At 41.6% G+C, this 22,210-nt stretch overlaps 1 protein-coding gene across 1 annotated transcript in view; it reads left to right on the forward strand.

Moving 5' to 3' along the window:
* The window catches only part of UGT8 (UDP glycosyltransferase 8), a 47,936-nt gene extending 25,910 nt beyond the window's left edge, over nucleotides 1-22,026 (forward strand). Inside the window, exons 3-6 of the mRNA XM_010575545.1 lie at nucleotides 14,597-14,739; nucleotides 17,354-17,430; nucleotides 18,929-19,148; nucleotides 20,794-22,026. Of these exons, the coding sequence (XP_010573847.1) occupies nucleotides 14,597-14,739; nucleotides 17,354-17,430; nucleotides 18,929-19,148; nucleotides 20,794-21,157 (804 nt within the window). The 3' untranslated portion in view covers nucleotides 21,158-22,026. The remainder of the gene's footprint in view (nucleotides 1-14,596; nucleotides 14,740-17,353; nucleotides 17,431-18,928; nucleotides 19,149-20,793) is intronic.
* The last annotated feature ends 184 nt before the right edge of the window (nucleotides 22,027-22,210 follow it).

Below are 22,210 nucleotides of genomic sequence, written 5' to 3' on the forward strand. Positions count from 1 at the left end.
AACAAATAGTAATTATGGTAACTTACTCCTCCCTGTAGATCTCTTATCTAATCTTACTATATAGATCTAGATCTATGTAACAAATTGGTGGCTTTGAAATACTTCACTAAAAAGTTGGGGTTTTTTTCCCGAGTCTTGCTGACAGTTGTATGTTTACTAGGTGTGTGTTAGTTGATACTGGTATTTATCTTTAAAAATAGGTGGAAGAATAAAGAGATGTTTTACTCCTTAGATCAGATTTTTCTCCTTTGTTCAAATTCAAGGACACCGTCTATAAGCTCTTGCAGACTGTAGCAGTAGATTTCTGCGCATGGCGTAGCACTATCATTTTATTTTTTTTTAAGTCTGGGGACTAGTTCTTACAGAGCTACTTTTGACAGTAAATTTCTGGTGATGTGAAGCAATTCTAGAGCTGTTTTACAATGCATGTGATTGTCAGCTGGGGAGGCAAAAAGTCTTTTAAGGATGACAGATTATGGGGCACTGTGTAAATTCTGTGCTGAACCATACAATCATGTATTTCAGCTCTGAAATAGATTTCCACCTAAAGTTCCCCCCCCTCCCCGCAACAACTGATCGTTTGCTACACAAGTGAGCGTTGCCTGAGCTCTTCAGGTACCCACAGTCATAAAACTGCCGTAGTCTCCAGTCTCAGATGCTCCGGTGTGGCTAGGTTGACGCACCATGTCTATTCCTGCTCTACTGCTGCATTTTAAATTTGGGAAGGTACGTGACTCAGCATCTACTTGTGTAGCATAAGACACAGGGAGAAGGATGCAGGGCTGATTTCAGAAGTCAGTTAAGTATCTCCAGTAAAACTTGTTCAGGAAGGCAGGTCCTCTAAGTTACACATGCCAAATGTAAGCTGGCATCCAGTGATGTGATGAGCGAACACCAAACCTCTTCAGCAAGCCTGTGCTGTCCATCAAAAAGCAAGTTTACTTGGTTCGTGGATTGCAGTACAAGGTGGTTCTTTCTTCAGCCCAAATGATTGTGTGTATTGGGAGTGGAAAATGCAAGGTTTGGACCTTGGATATTGCATAGGTCAAATTATTAAAGTTGAAAGCAACAGAAGTTACTTTACTTTACTGTATTTCTTTACCAAAAAAAAAAAAAAAATCGAACAGGCTAATATAAGCTACTATTATAAACAGGTTTTTGGTTTTAAATATTCTAGTTCATGATTTTTTTATCGGAATGCACAAATCAACAAGATTTATTCCCTTTGGTAATGTGCAGTGCTTTAACTGTGAGTGTTACTTGCAGGTTTTTAAGACTGACCTGTATGTAGGACAAATAATGACCTGGTGTTTTTTCTATGGTCTACTTCTGTACCATACTGTAATTTCTAATATTATGTAGAGAAACAGAAGATAGGAACTTATTTCCAAAGGCATACTTTTTGCTGCAGTATTTGGAACGTGTTTGAGTTCAAACACCATGTTTGTATAATTTGGGAAATTGGGATGTGTTCAAAGCTGACATTTAAGAGCAGCAAGCCTAATTATTAATATTACTGACTTTAAAAAAATAATCTTTGTAATCAAGCCAACTTTTCTTTTCAGATGTCCTAGTTCCTTAAAGGTTATTTAAGTGAAGTAGATAACTCGTGTTTGGGCATTTACATATCCTATGGCTGGGTTAGTGTTAGACAGCACTTGTCATTTGTGGTGGTGAGGTGTCTGCAGCAGGGACCTCCAGGAGAGGTTGGAGGCTTCTGAGGAAGAACCGAACGTGACGGATAGGGAGGAGAAGGGATGGTCTCGCGCCTGGCTCCCTGCCCCAGTGTTAGTGGCTGAGAGTAGGTGGTAAGTAACCTCTTCCATGGTGTGGCTTCAAGCACCTCTTACCTGACCTTTTGAAGAGTGCTGGGAAAATCAGTAATGTATCTTCAGCTTCCCTGCCTAAAGAAAGTATCTGTCTTCCAAATAATGCCGTTCTCACCAAAAGATTGCCTTCAAGGGAATCGTAGTTTCAGGGAGTCAGTTCACATTTGACTGAAACCTGGTGTACAGTAATTTTTTCAATGCCTAGGCTCGGTGGATATCCTTTACAGATGACCTGAGGTAAAGTAGTCTTTCATATCCTGACTGAGCAGTCTTGACAGCGAGCTTGTTGTAGTTCACAACAGCACCTTGAACCGAAGTTCTGTCATTAACAAAGTTGCCCTAATGGGTTGGTTTATTTTTTTTTGTTTTCTTTTTTTTTTTAAACTGAGTAAAATTATTTTTTTTACACCTCTGCAATTGAGTACTAACCTTCACCTGCTGTTTTGGTGCTGGTTGTAGCTCCGTTGCACCTCCCCGAGTTTTCCCAGGCTGTGTTGTAGCCTGCCCGGAGGATGCTGCAGGGCAGCGTGCTGTGCCGGGGTCCCATAACCCTGGTCTGGGGAGGTGGAGGCAGGATACCTGGCGGCTGCTGCGGGGATTCATCCTGCATAGTGCTGGGCTGCCTGCCCTGGCAGCCCTGCCTGCATCCAGACCCGGCGGGAGTAAGAGGTGAAAACTGGGAATCGCTCAGCGAGTGCCGGTGTTGGTGCTTGGTCCCTCTTCATGCTTTTTGCGCAAAGGTGAGGGGACACACACGTAGATGGGACCCTCCGAAGAGTTTCTGAGTGCAGTTCTGGTCACCCTGACCAAGTGGAGGAGCAGAAGAGGAGATCAGGGAGGTCTTACTGAAGGATGTGAGATCTTAGAACTTAAACACGGGCTCAGAAGCCAGCTGATCTTAAGCTTGTTAAAGAAGGGGTGATGACTGATGGCCTGTTTAAAATATATAAATATTATATAAAAATATATGTATGTGTGTGTATGCATACATACACACATATATATGTGTGCGTGTATATATATTTATAAATATTAAAAAAGAGAGGTGGGAGGAGGTGAGATCCAGGGAGAAAGCAAGCTGTTTCATCTGAAGAGGAAATGAAGAAGAACTTGCCATTATTAAATCAAAGCTGCAGGTTAGAATTATATCTCCTACCATGCACAGAGCACAGGTGTCGTACTGGAGCAATGAAAGACAAAATTTTCCACCTAAATTAGTTTATAATAGGAATTTATGGATGGGGCTATATGTCAGTATCTGTAGCGCAGAGGTCTGGATTTAAAATTCAGCTTCTTTTCAATTTTCTCCTTACTGTATTTGCTGCAATTTAGATTGGCCCGATGTTCTATGGATACAGAGTAAGTAAAAACAGCATCCATACTTAAAACCGTCTTTTCTTAACTGTTACTTGTACAGCTTTTCTGCCACATATGCGGGTACTGAAACTGTAGGAGGATTGGCAAAACCTTGGTTTGCATTTACATTTAATAATCATAAACTTTTCTGTGTATGCTTGCAAGTTATACGGCAGGGCTTCATGCTTAGGTAAATGAACATCTTTTTGGTGCTTATTTTAACAGAATATTGCCTCTGGGGTAATGTCAACAAGATTTTTAATTTGAATCCTGGATTTGAGGATACCACTGCTGCACCTGCTACTCTATGCAGGGATTTTAATAACCTCTCTTGAAGGGCAAGCTCCTTATTTTCAACTACCTTCCATTCATTTGAAAGGCAAGGTTCCTTTCCCAGGGTGCTTGCCAAAGGTCCAGTGAGTAATGGATTTTTGACAGAGCGTTGCATCAGGGAAGTACTTGCGCGGCAGTTTTCTGGTTGACCTCTAGTTTTAGGTAGCCCATGTTCTCAGAGGCTTCATTGGATACGCCTGTAACTCTAGAGGGGGCTGAGATAGGGGAGAAAAGACAAAGGCTTGCAGTACTGTATTTCTTGCCTGCGTTTTTGAGTCTGAATTTCATTCCTCTTTAAAGTTAAATGGACTTAAACATTCTGTCAGTATTAGATGTTAAATGGGAAAAGGCAGTAGAGGTCAAGGACAAGAAAATGCAACATTTTAGATATTGAAAAGCTTCATAAAGCTTTAAAGACTTCTCCCCCCCCACCTTGTGCATTTGATAAGCCAAATATGCAGTGTATATATACCAAATAATTAGTGAGAAACATACAAATGAGAAAGTCTGTATTTCAACAGGGCTGAATCTGTGCCTAATATTATTGAAGCAGCACTTTATCAACAGCATTGTTCGATTAATATGTGACAACAGTGCACTTAGTAGTGCTTGGGGTCGTAAGAGAAAGCAGTTCAGATCTTACAGCTTGTTTCCCAACTGAGAGTGTTAGCATGGCTTTACCCCGCAAGAAAATGGAGAGATTTAATGCCATAATCCGAGTATGCTTTTTTTAATGTCTACAAAGTATTGTTTTTGGAATTATCTTACTCTGTGCTAATATGAAGTACAAAATATGGAAGAACAATGTGAATGTTAACTGCATGGACTTTGTATGGTAGATCTTATTGAGACTTTACAAATATCCTACCTTTTCTGTTTCATTTTTAGAAGTTTCGGTTTGACTTCAGACAGCAGAATAAATGGAGAGGGGGAGAGACCAGAAAAAAATATGTTTAGTTAAAAGCTCGCAACAGAGAGGAGGTTGGTGGCCGACAGCAACTTGTACCCGAGGAAAGAGAACGATTAATTTGCAGTTAATCCAGAGGGAAATGGTGGGGTGGGGAAGGATCTTGTCCTGGTTGGGAATAGCGTGGCTGCTGTTAATTGAACTGACCGAGCCTGATGATACGAAAAGGAACAAACCCTGATAAAATGGGACAAGCACATTTGCCCCGCAGCCATCGCTTTTAAAAGGCAGGAATCTGGTTAGTGGAAAAATAACCTTCAGAGGGTGACATACCCACTAGCTGATGCGGAGATGTTCGGCTGAGCCAGCAGAAGGCAGCTGGATGTGTTGAGTCAGGGAGGTGCGAGCCATCCTCTGCTCGGTGCAGTCCGCGGTGGCGTCCCGTGTCCTTTGCTCGTTAGAACAAATAAAAAAACCCCTCTATTTTTGGTTGTAAACTGATGTACAAATTCATGGCAAGCAAATACAAACAGCATACTTTGCCTAATGTGATGTGGTTTCTCTGGGTTTGCTGTAGACCGATGTGTTATTTTATAACTTTCGGATTATATGATAGGACCCTGTTTCTTCAGTGATAGTAAAGGTCATATAATGGCATCTATATGACCTTTAACCACCTGCGCTGAAACTTTTTTAGTACAATTTGAAATGAGGTTAAAAATGTATTAATATAGCATTTAAATATCTCACATGAGAGAAGTGCTATTTAGAAGATAACAGAAAAGTTAGGACAGTAATAAAAATGGTCTGTGTACCTTTCTGTTTATTTATCAGTGAGTATCTCCTTTCTAAAGATCACTTCATGTGGCTTCTTATTTATTTATTTTGAAATAGATCTGGTTTTGTCTACTCTAAGCAGCATTTTGTAGTAGAAGTTGCATAGTATGCCTGTGCTCTCCGTTGGGGAATGGTGGTTTGCAACCATATTCAAAGAACAAGCATTTGTGCTATTACACATTTGAATCGAGCAGCTGAACAGGGAAAGCTTGGGATATTAAACCCGGTTATGTTTGTATTTGTGTACTTTGTTTATCTGAAACAAAGCTCAGTATTAGGCACCACTGGTTACTGCCAGCTGGGTCCTCACTCTATAGTCACAGCTGTGCATTTAGCATCTAAGCCTGCTAAGAATAGCTAATTAGAAAATCAAACAGAACAAAGCTCACACAGTAGGGTCAGCACAATAACATTCCTGTCTGAGAATGGTAAAAAGATTTATTTTATTTTATTTTTTTTATTCTTCCCGCTGCCCCCCTCATGCCTATAGTACAGCATAGATCAGTAAGTGCTTATTCTCCCTATGCCAGCACAGGGAGAATCTCAGTAAAAGACCAGTACGTACTCAAAAACCTTTGCTCTTCAGTAATGTAGCATTGCACAGAAATCATTACTCGTAGGCAACCAAACTCGGGGAAGAGAACAAGGCAAGGTCGTAGCGTCTGCTCCTGTGCAAAGCTGACTGCAGTAAATATTACCTATGTTGAAAAAGGAGAAGCTTGCTTAGGCAGCCTACGAACGGTGTATATGACAAACTGGAGAGAGCGTTTTAAAAGCAAGCATGCAACTTTTGAGAGGGGCGAAATGGCCAGAAGGCCAGTGTGCTGCCATCTGAAAGCTCCCTGCCTAGGGAAGGAAGGGAATGGTAGCGGTCTGACCGCCTTTGCCTAGTCCCTGCGAGTGCCATATCTCTCTGTGAGACCTGTGAGTGTGTTTAATTATCACTTGTTATAAGGGTTTAGAAAGCACATCTGACGTGGAGTATGGTTGAAAATGAATTGGTACCTCCTTTGGGACTCAGTGCTAGGATCAGTCAGTCAACATAAGTGAAACTAGATATTTGAATGAACAGGTAGGGAGCTTCAAAAGAAAGTTTATCATTTCAGTCTCTTACTCTTCTACTATTTTGCCCAAAGAACATGCATTTGCACAGAAGTTAACACGAAAACAGGCAGAGGCCTGACGGGGTTTGGCACAGTGTTGTAATTGGGGCTCCCTTAAGCATTTCGCACCTTAGCATGCATTGATTACTTTTTTAAATACCACTTAAGTGAAAATGGTAATTAATTAATGTACATATTAGAAGATATTTTGTTGGGGATGTATATAATGCTATAATTGAATGAAACCCAAAATTCAGTTAGAAAATGCAGTTCATAGTACAGAAACGGAACATGTGCTATAGCAGGCTTGACAGGTTTTCTGTCTTTCACGTGGGCTACCCTCGTCTGAGGCTGTAATGTGCCTGGTGAGGAGATGGGGGCAGGTAGGAAGAGTGTGATGTGTCTAGCTGTAGGTGCTCAGATTTATCGTCTGGATGAGCCTCTCCACTGACTGTGAGATAGCCTGGAAAAAACAGCCTCCCTCACTCAAGTTATTTTTGCAGATACCTTGCCAATCCCAGACTTTTCAGCTATGTTTAAGTGTCTTAAAATTTCTGGAAAATCCCAGTACGTACCTGTGTATCCAGCTGAATACTTCATTAATGTCAGCTTGTTTTCAGTGTGAATTCACAAAGAAGAATAATTAAATTTTTAATGCTTCTTCAGCTACAGGTTATGTGAGTGCCTGATCTAAGTTTTTTCAGAAATCCTATCAAAATTTTGCTTTCAAGCTCATCAAGGTTTGGGGGGTTATAATTGTTTGAGGTTTGATGCCTCGTTTGGACAGGGAAAGCAGGTCTGTTTCAAAGCTGCTGGTCCGTCTGTCAAGTTTGCAGGGTAGCCTCAGCGCAGCAATGTTTTCTGCTGGCAATGCTAGGACTTTAAGTAATTGAGGCAAGAGGTTTTTCTTTCTACACCACAAAACCTGAAAATACTTATATTTGGGAAATAAGTCATCAGGTGCTCTGTTACAGTCACTGAAAGAGATAGTCATTTAAAGCAGTGCTTGTCTTTATGATCTCTATGTAAAGTTTGAATTAACTGCAAAAGTCAAAGGTGTTTCCTTCTTACTTCTGTGTTCAGTTGAAGTTGGAAGAAGAGTTTGAGGAGGGCTGAATAATGCAGCTTGTGATGCAATAGCCTCCCTCCCCAGACCTTTACTGCAGGTTTAGACCTCAAAAGTTGTAATTTCAAATATTAAGTATCCTTTCCTTACATTAAAAAAAATCGCACTGAATTTGCAGCAAACCTGAATGTCATTTAAACTGGGCAAAAGGAGGTCGCTTTCCTGCTGCAAGCAAGGAGCTGTAAAATGTTGCCCGAACAGGGAACGCCGCTTTTAATGAAGGCGGTTCTAATGACTCATCCTGACTCAGTGTGTTTTCATACGGTGCATAATTAGATCGGGAAGACAGAATGTGCTGGAGGTCAAAAGTGTAAGTGGATTTAAGAAAAAGAAAGGGGTGAATTCATAGGTGGTGAGCCCAGGTGTCCGTGAAACTTTTTAGCTTAGAGTGTTGAAGTGGTGGTTTCATTGAGACTGGTACTTGGGGTGTTAGGGCTAGTATGGCCTTAATGAATGGAAAGGTAGGAAGGTGACTAAAGGCTATAGTGGCTAGATATGCTGAAATCACAGGCAAACAAAATTGTCCTGTGGCATCAATGTGTTCTCTTCCGTAATTCAGGTTTTGCGAGAATTGCTCAAAGCTTGTATTTTGCACTGCTCGTCCTGCACCACAGTAGCCACGGTGCGCTTGCTAAAATTAACTTTAGGAATGTATATGCGCAAATTAAGTGACATATATAGCCATAGTAATAATGCTGATGAAGTATTTAGTCTCTTTCATGTGCCAAGATCATAGCCTGCTTTTTAACTACTGTGAGTATCACTTCTATACCTTGTATACCACATAAAGAATAGGGAAAGTACAAGAAAATACCGAGCCTTTGTGCCATGGCCCAGCTAATTGTCCCAGGATGTTTAGATCTATTTTGCAACCAAGGACCTATGAACACCGCTCACTTGGATTCAGATCTTCAGTTTAGAAAGTCTGTACTAAAAAGCTGTCAGGAGAAATAATTGCAAGACGTTAAAAGAACCTGAGAATAATGAATTCCTCCAGATCACGAACTTGGGGAGCTCTACAAGGAAGCAGCGTAAGTCCTCTGTTATTCATTTCCTGATTTTTACCCAACTGTTGCATTTTTAGCAATGTTTAGTGATCCTGTTCAATTAAGGCTGTGTTATGCCAGGAATTACACAGATGTATGCAAGGAGAACCCTTGTCCTGAGAAGTCAGTAGTTCATTTTCTGCAGCCCATGCGCGGTACTGATCTCCAGCACCCCTCTGGGGAAGCAGATTGGAATGGGGCTGCAGATCAGAAGGCAGGCAAGCAATTCCTCTTACTGCCAGCGCAATGTAAGGCTTAAGTAAAATTAGGACAGATTTGAGTGGGGGAAAAAAAAAAGAACCTTTCAGTTGATGTCAAAATACGACAAGCTGAGTTGAAACTCTTCTGGATCTTTTTGAGGTTGGCACAGGACAGTTTTGACCCTGACTGTGTGTGAAATCAAAACCATATTCTTCCTAATTTAGCATCCTGAAAGAAACCCTGAGGACAATTTCAAGTTCCTTTGCTTCTGATTTGGGTTGACCAGGCATCATCCAGCTCTGGTCTGGAAGCCCATGGTAGCCATGTAGGCTTTTTTTTTCTTTTTTTGGTCTGAGCTAGGTGCCTGCCTATTGCACTTGTGTTAATTGTTACTTACCTGCTGGATCAGAGTTGATTTGCACCTGACCAACTCAGAGCATGGCAAACCTCATTTCACTTGTCTTTTCCTTGTGTGGACCTGTCTGTAGGGGAAGCATGCCCGATTTTTGAAATTAAAATCTTTCTATGCTTGGATTCCAGTTTGAGAGCTTGCGAGCATGCATTTGTGTGTTGCCACACTTAGGAAGTGGGTCAGGAGAGGGAGCACTCGGATAATAAACTTCAGTTTACACAAAATAAAACAGTTTGTATTCCATTGATCTTTATTTTTTTTAGGTAATCCCATTTAATATGGCAAACAAATTCCATCATTTGAGCCTGATGGCAGGATCTTGTCTTGCCTGTCAAGATTTTAAGTTCCCCTTTGTACATGTTATGTTCCACTGAAGCAGTGGGGATTACCTTCAAAGGGAAGGGTTACAAAGGTTTGGCTGTGAAATCAGCCATAATAACACGAAGCAGGTTACTTTGCTATTGCACAATAATAAAATGCAAAAGCCTGTTTGTAGGGTGACTCTAATTCCAGAGTACACAGTGTAGTTCCTTTTTTTTTTTCTCCTCTACATAAAATTCTAAGTACTTAATAGCTATTTGTTGTTATACATGGGGTTTTTTGAATGCTATTTTAGGAATTCCATTATAAGGAAATATTTTATACCTCCTCTGTGTTTACATAACGACGTATAATTCTTATTATGTGAATAGATCACAGAGTTGTGAAGTCTCACGGAATTTCTAATTAAGCACAGAGGAGCAGTAGCCTTGGGAGCTGTTCCTCAGCTAGAGCAGACTGATCTCTAGCAGCAGAAACCACGTGTCTGACCAAGCATAAGTAGTCCCAGGTAGGGCTTCCCAATGGTGAAGTGAGAAATATTTGAGCAGTAGTGCCAGCTATCCTGTTTTTGTCCTTATTAAAAAACAAACATGCCTCCAGCTGGACTGCATGCCACTGATCACAACCGTTTGGGCCCTGCGGTTTAGCCAATTTTCAGTGCCACCTCACTGTCCATTTGTGTAGGCAGTACCTCATCAGTTTGTCTGGGAGGCTGTGGTGGGAGGCAGTGCTGAAAGCCTTACTCAGGTCAGGGTAAATAACATCCACTGCTCTCACCTCATTCACGGAGCCATTTTTTTCACTGTAGAAGGCTATCAGGTTGATCAAGCTGATTTTCCCTCCATAAATCCATGCTGACTGCTCCATTCATGTTGTCCTTAATATGTTTGGAAATGACCTCCAGGATTATTTGCTCCATCACCTTCCAGGGATCAAGATGAGGCTGAGCAGTCCATTCTCTGGATCCTCCTTCATGAAAATGCAAGTGACACTTGCCTTTTTTTCTTTTTTTTTTTCTTTTTTCCCTCCCAGTCCACAGGATTCTCCTCCAATTACCCTGACCTTTCAAAGATAATCAAGAGTGGCCTTGGAGTGATGTTGGCCAGCTCCCGGTTGCCTACTGGCACTTCTGGGTGCATCCTATCAGGTCCCATATACTTGTGTACATCCATTTTGTTCAGAAGTAGCCTAGCCTGATCTTCCACTGAGGGTACGTCTTCCTTGTTCCAGACTGTCCCTCTGGTTTGAGGGACCTGGGATTGCTGAAGGTCAGCCTTATCAATAAAGGCTGAGATGAAGAAAGCATGAAGTACCTCAGCCTTTACCATATATTTTTGTCACCGGGTCCCTTGTCCTATTCAGCAGTGGGCCCATGCTTACCCCGGTCTTCCTTTTGCTGCTCCATGTACCTTGCTGCCCTTCGTGTCCCTCACCAGATTCAGCTGCAAGTGGACTTTTGCTCTCCAAACCAGATCCCTGCAACCTCAGGCAGTGCCTGTATATTCCCCCCAGGCCACCCATCCCTGTTTCTACCTCATGTATGCTGCCTTTTTACATCTGAGTCTTGCCAGGAGTCCTTTGTTCATCCTCCTGCCACCTTTGATTAACACCCTGCTCATCAGCATGGACTATGCTTGAGCTTGGAGGAGGTGATGCTTGAATATCAACGAGCTTTCCTGAACCCCTCTTCTCCCCAAGGCTGTATCCCATGGGATTCTTCTAAGCAGGTCTCTGAAGAGGCCAGAGTTGGTTCTCTTGAAGTCCAGGAGATGCTGCTGTTGTCTTGTTCTCTCAGTATCCTGAAGTCCTCCATCTCATGGTCGCTGCAGCGAAGGCTGCCCCTGACCTCTGTATCCCAGACAACGTCTTCCTTGCTTGTATGTATGAGGTCCAGCAGAGTGTCTCCTCTTGCTGGCTTCTTGAGCACCTTTGTCATGGAGTTGTCATCAAGAAGGCACTCCAGAAACCTCCAGGTTTCTGCCCTTCCAGCAGGTATCAGGGTGGGTGAGTGCCCTATGAAGACCAGAGCCTGTGAATGTTGGGCTTCTTCAGTTCTTGGAATAAAACCACCTTGTAACAGGTGACTTCAGCTCTCAAAATATAACTTGATCGAATGTCACAATTGGGCAGAGAGCTGTCTTTTACAGCGTGGTACTTGATTGCTTTTCAGAATGGTTTGTCCTAGAGCCCACAAAAGGTTATTTTCTGTTTAGCTTTAAGCAACAGATAGGCAATAGCTCAAGGTGTGACTAGTTGAACCACTGAGTAAAAGTGACTAGAATTATAGAATCATGGAATGGTTTGGGTTGGAAGGGACCTTAAATATCACCTAGTTCCAACCCCCCTGCCAGGGACCCCTTCCCCTCGACGAGGTTGCTCAAAGCCCCATCCAACCTGGCCTTGAACACTGCCAGGGATGGGGCATCCACAACCTCTCTGGGCAACCTGTCCCAGTGCCTCACCACCCTCACAGTGAAGAACTTCTTCCATAAATCCGCTCTAAATCTACCCTCTTTCGGTTTAAAACCATTACCCCTTGTCCTATCACTACATGCCCTTGTAAAAAGTCCCTCTCCGGCTTTCTTGTAGGCCCCCCCCTTTGGGTATTGGCAGGCTGCTCTAAGGTCTCCCCAGAGCCTTCTCTTCTCCAGGCTGAACAACCCCAACTGTCTCAGCCTGTCTTCATAGGAGAGGTGCTCCAGCCCTCTCATCACCTGGACTCGCTCCAACAGGTCCATGTCTTTCCTGTGCTGAGGACACCAGAGCTGGACGCAGTACTGCAGGTGGGATCTCACCAGAGCGGAGGAGAGGGGCAGAATCACCTCCCTCGACCTGCTGGTCACGCTTCTTTGGATGCAGCCCAGGATACGGTTGGCTTTTTGGGCTGGAAGCACACATTGCCGGGTCATGTTGAGCTTCTCGTCAACCCACACCCCCAAGTCCTTCTCCGCAGGGCTGCTCTGAATCCATTCTCTGCCCAGCCTGTATTTGTGCATTTGCATTTGCAAATTTGTGCATATGCATTTGCAGCATGCCTTAGGTCCTTAAGTAAAATTCAAGGACAAACTTCAAATAAATCACAAAACCACTTGGAAATTTTCATGTCAGAAGTTCAGCCTGTAATAAATGATTCAGCTCTGAGGCAGGTCACAGACTCTTCCCCTCCTTTCCCTTCTTCCCTCTCTCCACAGATGTAGAAAAAAAATGAAGAAGAAAGTGCACTGGAAAAGGATGAAGAAAAATGAAAAACTGTGGATTCTAGAGAACATGGACATTGCTTTTTCACTGCATAGCAGAGACTGGCGTACAACCCCCAGTGTAATGTGCAGGTCTTCATTATGCCTGCTGGTTTTTGTGGTAGCTTTTGTGCTCAGATACGATAGCACAGCATTACTCTATTACTGTCTGGCCTGCTATTTATTGCCAGGACAAGAGGTGCATTGTGAACAGGGCTCTTAATTTTCTTTTTACTCATTTCCTATTGCTGTACTAGTATTGAGCAGGCTTACGCTTAAATTCGGTGAGACCAGAATTAAACCATATCCTGGGAAATACAGGATATTTTTTGGCAGACTGACATATCTGTATGTCAGTGGTATAATTTTTTAGTTCCCGCTGCCAACAGTTGCATTGGAAAAAACAGAATTTAAATCTGTGTTTCCGAAAGCAAAGGGTATACTGAGGCTTTTATTTTTTTCCCCTCATTTTCTTTCCCCCCTGAAGCCAAATGGCATCGTTCTTGTGCCCGAGACTTGTTTAGGTGGCAGCTCTGCGCTCTCTCGTATGCTGGGGTGGTTTTTCCTCCGACCCTGCAGAGCCCTGCTGTCCCGGTGGCGGTCCGCAGTGGTGTCTGCTGGCTTGCCTCGTCGCCAGTGACACAAACCCCGTTTCCACCAAGTCCGCCCCGACCTTCGGATGCTGTGGTCTCCTTCGCAACGTAACTGCGACTCGCCCAAACCCATCAGCGGCGAAGGAGTGACCTGTGTCTGGACCCAAGGCGCTGCGGCGTCCAGTGCGATGAAACCTCGGACCAGCCGTGGTCGTGCGTAGGGTGCACCCACCAGTGACCATGTGTGGGCTGAGCATCTCTCGGTGCGAGCCCCAAAGCCCTGTGCAGCAGAAAGGGGCTTGAACCCTCTGCAGAAGAAGCATCGCAGAGTGCCCTGATGTAAAATCTGCTGCCTCCCAACCTGAATCTCATGGCGTGGCCGTGGGGTTACCCCCAGGAGAGCGATATTGGTTCTGCTTTCGGAGCGCTTCTGAGCGGTGCAGCACTGCAGGACCTCTGCCTGCGGCGTTGTTGCCTTCCTTGCCTAAGTTGAAGCAGCCCTTGAATCAAGAGGGTCAGCCAAAATTGCATTGCAAGAGACTCAATTTCAGAATAACCACGGGAGGAGGATGAGCTTATGGATGTAAAGGGCTTTGGCCTTTGTTACACTTGTGTATATTTAATATAATACTGGTAACGTGCCGGGGAAGAGGCACACAGGTAGGTCTAAGTAAGATAAAGTACATAGGTCCAAGAAAGAGGCATGTCCGCCCTTACTTGCCATACAGATGCGGTACTGTTCCTTGCTTCTTGAAATATTGGAGCAGTGGAAGCTGAAGGTGTTTTTTGAAGCTCTGGCTTATTTCAAGTTGTGTTTATTCTTTTCATATAAATGAAAGAAAACCAAGCCTTTTGAAGTACTGTCGCTATCTTTAAGGCTAAAAATCACACGGTTAAGTCCCAGACTTCATTCATGCATTTCCTGTGCTGTACTTCCTGGCTGAAACTATGAGGTAGATCTATTTATACTTTGCTGACTTAAAATGTCATGTGTTAACTTGTGAATGTGTGTCAACTGATCAGTTAAGAAAGGACAAATTATCTCATGAAACCGGTTGTTAATACGGAAACTAAAACAAACCAGGAAGAATTTTGCTGTTCGTGTCCTGTACTGTGGATTCTGAATCATCGTGTCGTTGTACTCGGTGATTTCTGAAATGTTTATGACTTTTGAAAGTTGGCTTGTGAAGTAACATAGGGACCAACAACTGTTCTTGCTAAGCAATGCTTATTTAATCTGTTTCTGTGGTTTACTTGTGCTTCTACAGTGCTCAGTATAAATTTTCACTTTAACAGGATCTCCAAACGTGGGTGAATGGTGCTAATGAAAATGGCTTTGTCCTCGTCTCATTTGGAGCTGGAGTGAAATACCTGTCAGAAGATATAGCAAATAAGTTGGCACATGCTCTGGCAAGACTGCCTCAGAGAGTTATTTGGAGGTAAGTGCAATGATAGATGTACTTGAAGCACGCTGATTTCCTATTGTGCCATCTTGATCTAGAGTTGCAGAAGCTGAAATTGAGACAGTCTGGGTGGCACAGAGGACCTGACTGTTTTGAAAGGCTCTCTTTGTGGAAATGTTGCAGTCCCCTGGTAATAAGGAGGAACAATGATTTTGTGGCAGAATAAGACATAGGTTATACTTGTATGCTGAGTTTATATCCTGGAAGGATTGCGGACAGTGAAAAGAGAGTCTGAGGTTATGACATTTGTGACATACTGTCATCATTTCTGACAAAGAAGCCACCCTAGGGACCAAGAATGATATTCTGCTGATTTAATCGTAGTTGTTCTTTCTTCTTTCTCTTATTTTTCCTTGGTTTTTGGGGCCCCTTCTCCTCTTTTATCTGTAAACACAGACTTTCATAATTGCTCTTCTCACTTGTCTTTTTCTGTGAGAGTTTGGAGGAAGAAAAATCTGCAGGAGTAAAAATCAGTAATATGTTTTCTCAGCTCTAAAAACATTTTGAGTGGTGCTCTCAACTTACTGTAAAAATCCAAGAACTGTTTAGTCAGCTCTGCTTCACGTGGAGCGTCGCTCTGGAATATAATTGAGAGGAGTTCATGTGAACTATCGGTTTCCAAATAATCGGCGTCTTACAATTCGTGACTGCTGTCCTTGCTGCACTTTTGGAGTTGTATTAGAGGTCTATTTAGCGGCCTGATCCCCGCCATATCTAAGGGACCATTTTCACTGCTATGTGTACTTGAAATAGTGAACCCCACTAATGAACAGGAAAATGGAAATTCTTCAGGCTATGGCACAGAACTTTCAGTAGTTGTAGTAAAGATCTCATCAGTTTTTGTTTGGGGTAGAGCGACTGTATTTGTTCCTGATGAAGCTTGCAACACTGCTTGGCTTGTAACTAATGGTTACTCCCAGTTGATCTTACTGCTTTTCTTTTGTTTTATCCTTTCATCATGTTTTCCCTGGAATGTTTTTCTGTAGGAATTATCCACTTTCTGTAGATAATAAATGAATTTTAATGGGTTTTTCTTGGGGATAGCTTTTTTTAATGCAAAAGCAACAATTTCAGTTGAAGCCTTCTGTTAAAAGTTTTCATTTTCCTCGCTAGTATTTCCTTAACAATGCTTTTTTGGTATGTTTTTTGTTTTGTTCTGTTTTTGTTATCTGCATTCTGTTACCTGTTGAATGCCTTTCTGGATAAGGGAACCCACCTGCTGTTTCTTTCCATCGTGATTTGTGGAATGGGAAGATGTTCCTGGGACTAGGTGTAAGACACGGTCTTTGGGAGCGCTGAGCAAGTGGCATTTCAGTCACCCTGGTGGGAATTTGAGATCCATAATTAAGTACCTAAACAGGAAATTATGATTCCAACTTTAATATGTTTTGGGTTTTTTTTTTTCCTCCTCTTCAGATCATTGACCTATGGCCTGTTGGACACACGTAGTTTTTATACTAGATATTTCTGAAAATGAGAAAGGTAGTACTGCTTGGCAGTCTTATGCCACATGCCAAATCAAGCAAATCTTTGTAGTTCTTTATACGCTTCTGATTATGGAGTAGTAGTTGGAGCCAAAACCAGTTAACATAGTTGATTTGCTTTTATATACCTTAGCGTAAATAATGTAGGCTTTTTTCAACAGAATGTACAAGCCAGTCGTAAAGATGTGTGGCTTGCTTAATTGGGAATATGTAGGTGATTCTTCATGAAGTTACAGTTCTAATGCTCTCTAATAACCAGAATATTTTTAAGTTGTTTGATGGAGCTCTCACAAAAGAGCTCTATCCTCTAGTAGTCACTGGTAATTTTTTCCCTACTTTCTTTTCTGTTTAGAATATATTGAACTTTCTATATAAACTGTATATATCAGTTTGTATTTTGAGCCTGTGTTTTATGGGCTAAACTTTTCTAGCAACCTCAGGTGAGCAAGACGTTGCCATTGGGTTTCAGGCAGTTGAGCAAGTAAGAAAAATACACTTGTCTCGCTGTCTGATCCCCAACTTTTCATGAATAGTTTCTTGCCTCATTAGCTGAGCTGTCAGCCTTTCTCTTCCTGGTATTAGTAACTCCCTTTAAAATAACACGGTGTTGATTATCAAGAGCTACAGGAAATTGGCCAACTGAAAGGGAACGCCTCGTGTTGATGGTAGGGATTATTGTCTGTGTGCTGGTGGGATGTTCTCGGTGGAGTTATTTATCTAGTACCAGTCACTGAGTACTGAGTTTTCAGTAAAGCAGTGGACTAAGAACCATAGAGAGCTTGTAAAACCTCCTGCCAGTCACAGTGGCAAGAATTACGTGTGCTTTGAGAAGGAACTATGTTGCCATTATGTTAGTAGAAAACACTGCATTTCAAGCCAGATTACAAGGAAACTGAATGATGAAAATGTGAAGTTGGAAGCTATTAGCTATTTACAGCATTTTGGTTGAGCCTGTTTTGTTTTCTTGTAACAGTGAGTAAACAGTACCCTGATGTAACTGGAAATCTGCTTAGGGCTCATGCATCATTTGGTTCAATTCTCTGGTTTGAGTTTATTGATTTTGGAGGTCTTGATAACTCAGCTTCCATTTGATTTTATTGTTTTAGGTTTTCAGGAAACAAACCAAGGAACTTGGGCAACAATACAAAGCTTATAGAATGGCTCCCACAAAACGATCTCCTTGGTGAGTATCTATTTTGATCATCTATTGCTTATTCTCACTTGAGTTCAGGTTGCTCTTCTGACAATATTCTACTGAATTAGCAGTCGTTATAAAGTTAGGATAATTTCTGTAATGGAAGTCATAGAACAAGAGTATAGAATAAGTCAGAATTTCAAGATGATGAAATCAAACACCTTTCTGATGTTAATTATCTTTCCCTGGTAGTAACTCCCATTTTTTTTTTTTCCTTAAGTTAATAGGGTGAAAGGATATAGTTATTCCAAAGGCTCTTTGGCCTAATAAATGGGAGAATTTTTTGACAAGTGTCTTCTATACCATGGAAGCTATGTAGTTTGAGAAAATTATTAAAGATAAATAAGTAGGAATTTTCTTGAATCTGCTGTTTGAGGGAACTGATGACTGTAACTGTTAATTTCTCAGTTATGAAAAAGCATGGTAGGGTGTTCACTGGTCTTTTCATGGAAGAGTCATAATACTGAGCATACAAAATTTGTTTACATTGCATCAAAACAAGTCTTAGGGATCTGTACATACTGCTCTGTGTGTGTGTGTGTGTATATATATATACACACACACGTTTGTTCATTTTTCTCTGAAGAAGACTCTAACAGACCTTGGGCACATGTTGCAAGCTGATATAACCTTTCTGTTTAACTAACTTGAGGTACTGCAGGTTCTCATGTGCAGAGAGGAAACTTGATATTCTTCCATCGTTTGGTAAAAGACTATGTTAGAGTCTGTGTATTTATTTTTTTTCCCTTCTTTCCCTGTCGAAGGGTAGCTGAATATGTTGCAGATCTGAGGAGGGCACAGAATATTTCTGGTTGTCTCTGGGCTACCTGGATGTTTGTGTGTTTGTAAAACAGCTCCAGTGCTACAATGGGCGCTGATGAATGCGTTAGGCATGTGTGCGTGTGTCTGTGTGTGCATGTCAGCTGGAGTATTTATCATAATGTAGCGATTAGGCAAATGACTTTTAAAGCAGGTAGATTTGTTTTGGTTACTGAACTGCTCTGAGGCAGTATCATTTTTCCATTACATAAGGTTGTTACCATTATTGTCAGATCTTGCTAGCCTGAAGTAAGGCATGTGAAGCTTTAGAGAGAATGTCACATCAGTTGTCCTGCCATTAAGTAGCTTGTATTTCATATGAATAATGAGGAAAAACGCTTTCTCTCTGGCTCATTTGTACGGCTAAACTGGTTGTAGTCACCACCTGCAGCTAGTCGGGAGTAAACAATGTACAGTAGTTACTACATTATAATTCTACACAACTCGTATACGTGAGAATTTTCTTTGTATTGGCTGTTCCTGCTCTCTTGGTGTGTAAGGTTTAAGGAGGAGAACTTCAGAACAGGTTGCCTCCCTTTTTTGCCGTCCTGAATTGCAGCCACAGAAACATGGTGACAAATGTGTTGTACCCAGTTGCTTCAGTAACTTTAGATTAAGGAGATGTAAATGGTTTTTTTTTTAATCTTCATGCCTCTTCTGTTTTCAGGTCACCCTAACATTAAAGCTTTTCTTAGTCATGGAGGTTTGAACAGCATTTTTGAAACCATGTACCATGGGGTCCCGGTGGTGGGGATTCCCCTTTTTGGAGACCATTACGATACTATGACTCGTGTGCAGGCCAAAGGCATGGGAATACTGTTGAACTGGAAGACCATCACTGAGAGCGAATTGTATGAAGCCCTAGTAAAAGTTATTAATGATCCCAGGTATGGAATGAGTGATAGTTTCTTGCTTTTATTTTAATTTATTGTTATGGGTTAAATAAGCATATACGGAACCTTTGTGCAAGGGAAGAAAATGCATGTCGGGATTGATTTGTGTGTACAGTTGGGGCAAGTCTTTGGATGGTTGTCCCATTTCACAAGATTACTCCATCGGTCAGGTTTCCGTGTAGGCACTAAGCACTCAATTGTCTAATTTGCTTTTTGTGACAGTTGCCATATGCAGGGCAGAAAGGTTATAGAAACAAACCTGTCCTGGCTTATTCCTTGTCGCAGCCCAACGTCTCTTTGTGCGTGTCTTGATTACTCCATATTTAGCAGTCTGTCTGTTGTGCTGCCTAAGGGGCCTGGGGCAAAATACACCTATACGATTGTAGGGTGGCATGTTTGGATCGTACCTGAAAACACGGAGGTATTAAAAAAGAGTGACTCTTTTCTAAAGTTCCATGATTGGATTTAAAAACAAAACAAAACTACTCTTTTCCTGTTCTGGCCAGTAATACCTCTCTTAAGGTCAGGAAGGTCGTTTGTGTTTGTTGCCGTGACAATATTCTAACAAATTATTATGAATAGGAGGACTCTGGTCTGTTTGTTGTAAATTTTTTTTTGTTACTCAGGTGGAATAAGTAAAAGCCCATGAACTGGGTTTCATAACTCTTTCTAATTCCAGCAAACGAGTTTGTTCAGGAATATTAAAGTCTGAGGAGAGTCGCTTCACCAGTTTGTTCTGAACTTTTCTCTTTTAAACATCTGTGATGTTCAGACCATCTCCAGATCAGAAATAATGACATGTTAGCTGGTGGTTTATTGTATCGGGCTAACTGTATTTTGGAGTACAGTGCCAACAGTACTTCTTGCTTTCATGAGAGCAAAGTCACTAAGCGTTGCTTACCTTGGGAAAGGAGAAACCTGTAAGGAGCGAGCAGCAGAACCGCAGCAAAGGGCCATGTCACCAAAGAGATCTCGATAACACCAGTTGCATCATCTTTCCCTTGTGCAATTATCCTTAGCGTAAAGACAAGTCCTGCATAAATAACCTGTTGACCCTGCAGCTGCGGTGAGGGGGAGAGACGGAATTAGACATGATCAACTGCTGGGGTTGGCCTGTTGAGGGAAAAAAAAGTTTCAGGCTGAACTCTGGACCCAAGCAGAAATAGTCTGTTGTGTAGTCAACGAGTTTCTTGCTTTGTTCTGTGTTTTCTTCAGTAATTCAGTTGCACAATAACATAAGTGAGTGGTGTGTTAGACAGGGTATGTTGCCACTTTACAGTGGGAAGGGCAAATCTGTCTCACTGGATAGGATTCATTTTGGATTAGATAAGATTCCCCTCTGGCAGCAGGTCAGCTTGGCTCTTCATCGCTTTGCTGGAGGGTGGATTTCTGCCTTTAGTCACACACGGGTCTGCTCTTCTAGTCATTCTTCATCAATGAGCTGTAACGACTGATTTAAAGACAGATTATCTGCCGAGCCTAGCCCTCTGTATGCTGGTGGTTACGAGAGTCCTGCGGTAATACGCTGTTTGATCTGAAGAGGCTTAAGTATATTAACGTGTTTGCAGGCTTGCATTACTCAGAGCGCTGATGACGGATTTTTCCTTTCTTCCCTTTTCTTTCTTTTTCTTCCCCACAGCTACCGACAGCGGGCCCAGAGGCTGTCTGAGATTCACAAAGACCAACCTGGTCATCCTGTTAACCGGACTGTATACTGGATTAATTACATCCTCCGTCACAACGGAGCCCAACATCTACGTGCTGCTGTTTACAGCATCTCTTTATATCAGTATTTCTTACTGGATATTGCCTTTGTTGTACTAGTGGGTGCTGCCTTACTTTATTATATTTTGGCCAGGATAACAAAATTTATCTGCAAACAAAGCAAACATCTTTGGTCAAATGACGAACATAGCGCTGTTAATGGACATTACCAGAATGGGATACCGAATGGCAAGTATAGAAGAAATGGCCACATTAAGCATGAAAAAAAGGTGAAATGAGCCAGCCGCCCCATGTAAAGTAGTAATGAATCAGATCAGTAATCGACTTTTATCGCTGTAACTTAGTCTAACAACTACTTAAAACCTCAATAAGCAGTTCTAACACTCCCCTTCAGTATGTAATATTATGTGACAAAATTCTACGAAACTAAGAAAAGTCTTTAAAAAAAAAAAAAAGGCAAGCACAACCTAAAATGGAAAATATTTTATTCTTAATACTGATGCAGAGAGGTTATTTTGGCACTGAAGTTTTTAGAAGCCTTAATTCTCTAAAGTTATACAGTGACCGTATTTATGAATTTTCAGTTTTTAAAAGCTAAATGTGTATGTCCCAAATGAGGAGAGGTTTCTTTTTATTTGCAGAGGTTTTTTCCTTTTATTTTTTTATTATTTTAATATATCCATCTTTTAGCTGAGAGAACTTTAGTGCTAGTTCTGTGTTTCCTTTGTTGAGGGTTCAACATGTTGTGTAAGAATGCTGGTCAAAAAAAATAATTTTTCCCAGTCTTTGTGCAAGAAATAGCAAGTTGAGGACTGAGAACACAGACATTAAAAAAAAACCACACCAAAAAAAACCAAACCAAAAAACAAACTTAAAATGAGCACTGAAGAAAAATGGCAAAAATATTTACTCGTTTTACTGATAAGCTGCATGACTTTTCTGCTCACTACCAGTACTTTGGAGAAAAAGGTCTTGAGCAAGTCTACAATATGTCCTAGTTTCTAATTTATACAACATTTTATTTGTTGCCTTTCTCTGCATATATAATTTATGCCATGAAAATATTAGGGAGTTTATTTCAGTTTAAAATATGGCTGTGTGGGAAGTAGATTTGCATAATTAAGAAAAATAAACAAACAACAACAACGAAAAAGAAAATCTAGCCCTGTGCTCAGTGCAGAAGGTTTTGTAATGGCCCAGAGCTGTGCAGAATCAAACCGCTATTTGGGGTTTGTTTTAAAAAAAATACCAGAACCAAACAACAAACAACAGACACCCACCCTTCTGCCCTCCCCCCCCCCCCCCCCCCTCGCATCTTTTTTTTTTTTTTT

Source organism: Haliaeetus leucocephalus, unplaced genomic scaffold (genome assembly GCF_000737465.1).
Source record: "Haliaeetus leucocephalus isolate CR32 unplaced genomic scaffold, Haliaeetus_leucocephalus-4.0 Scaffold484, whole genome shotgun sequence".
Taxonomy (NCBI): Eukaryota; Metazoa; Chordata; class Aves; order Accipitriformes; family Accipitridae; genus Haliaeetus; species Haliaeetus leucocephalus.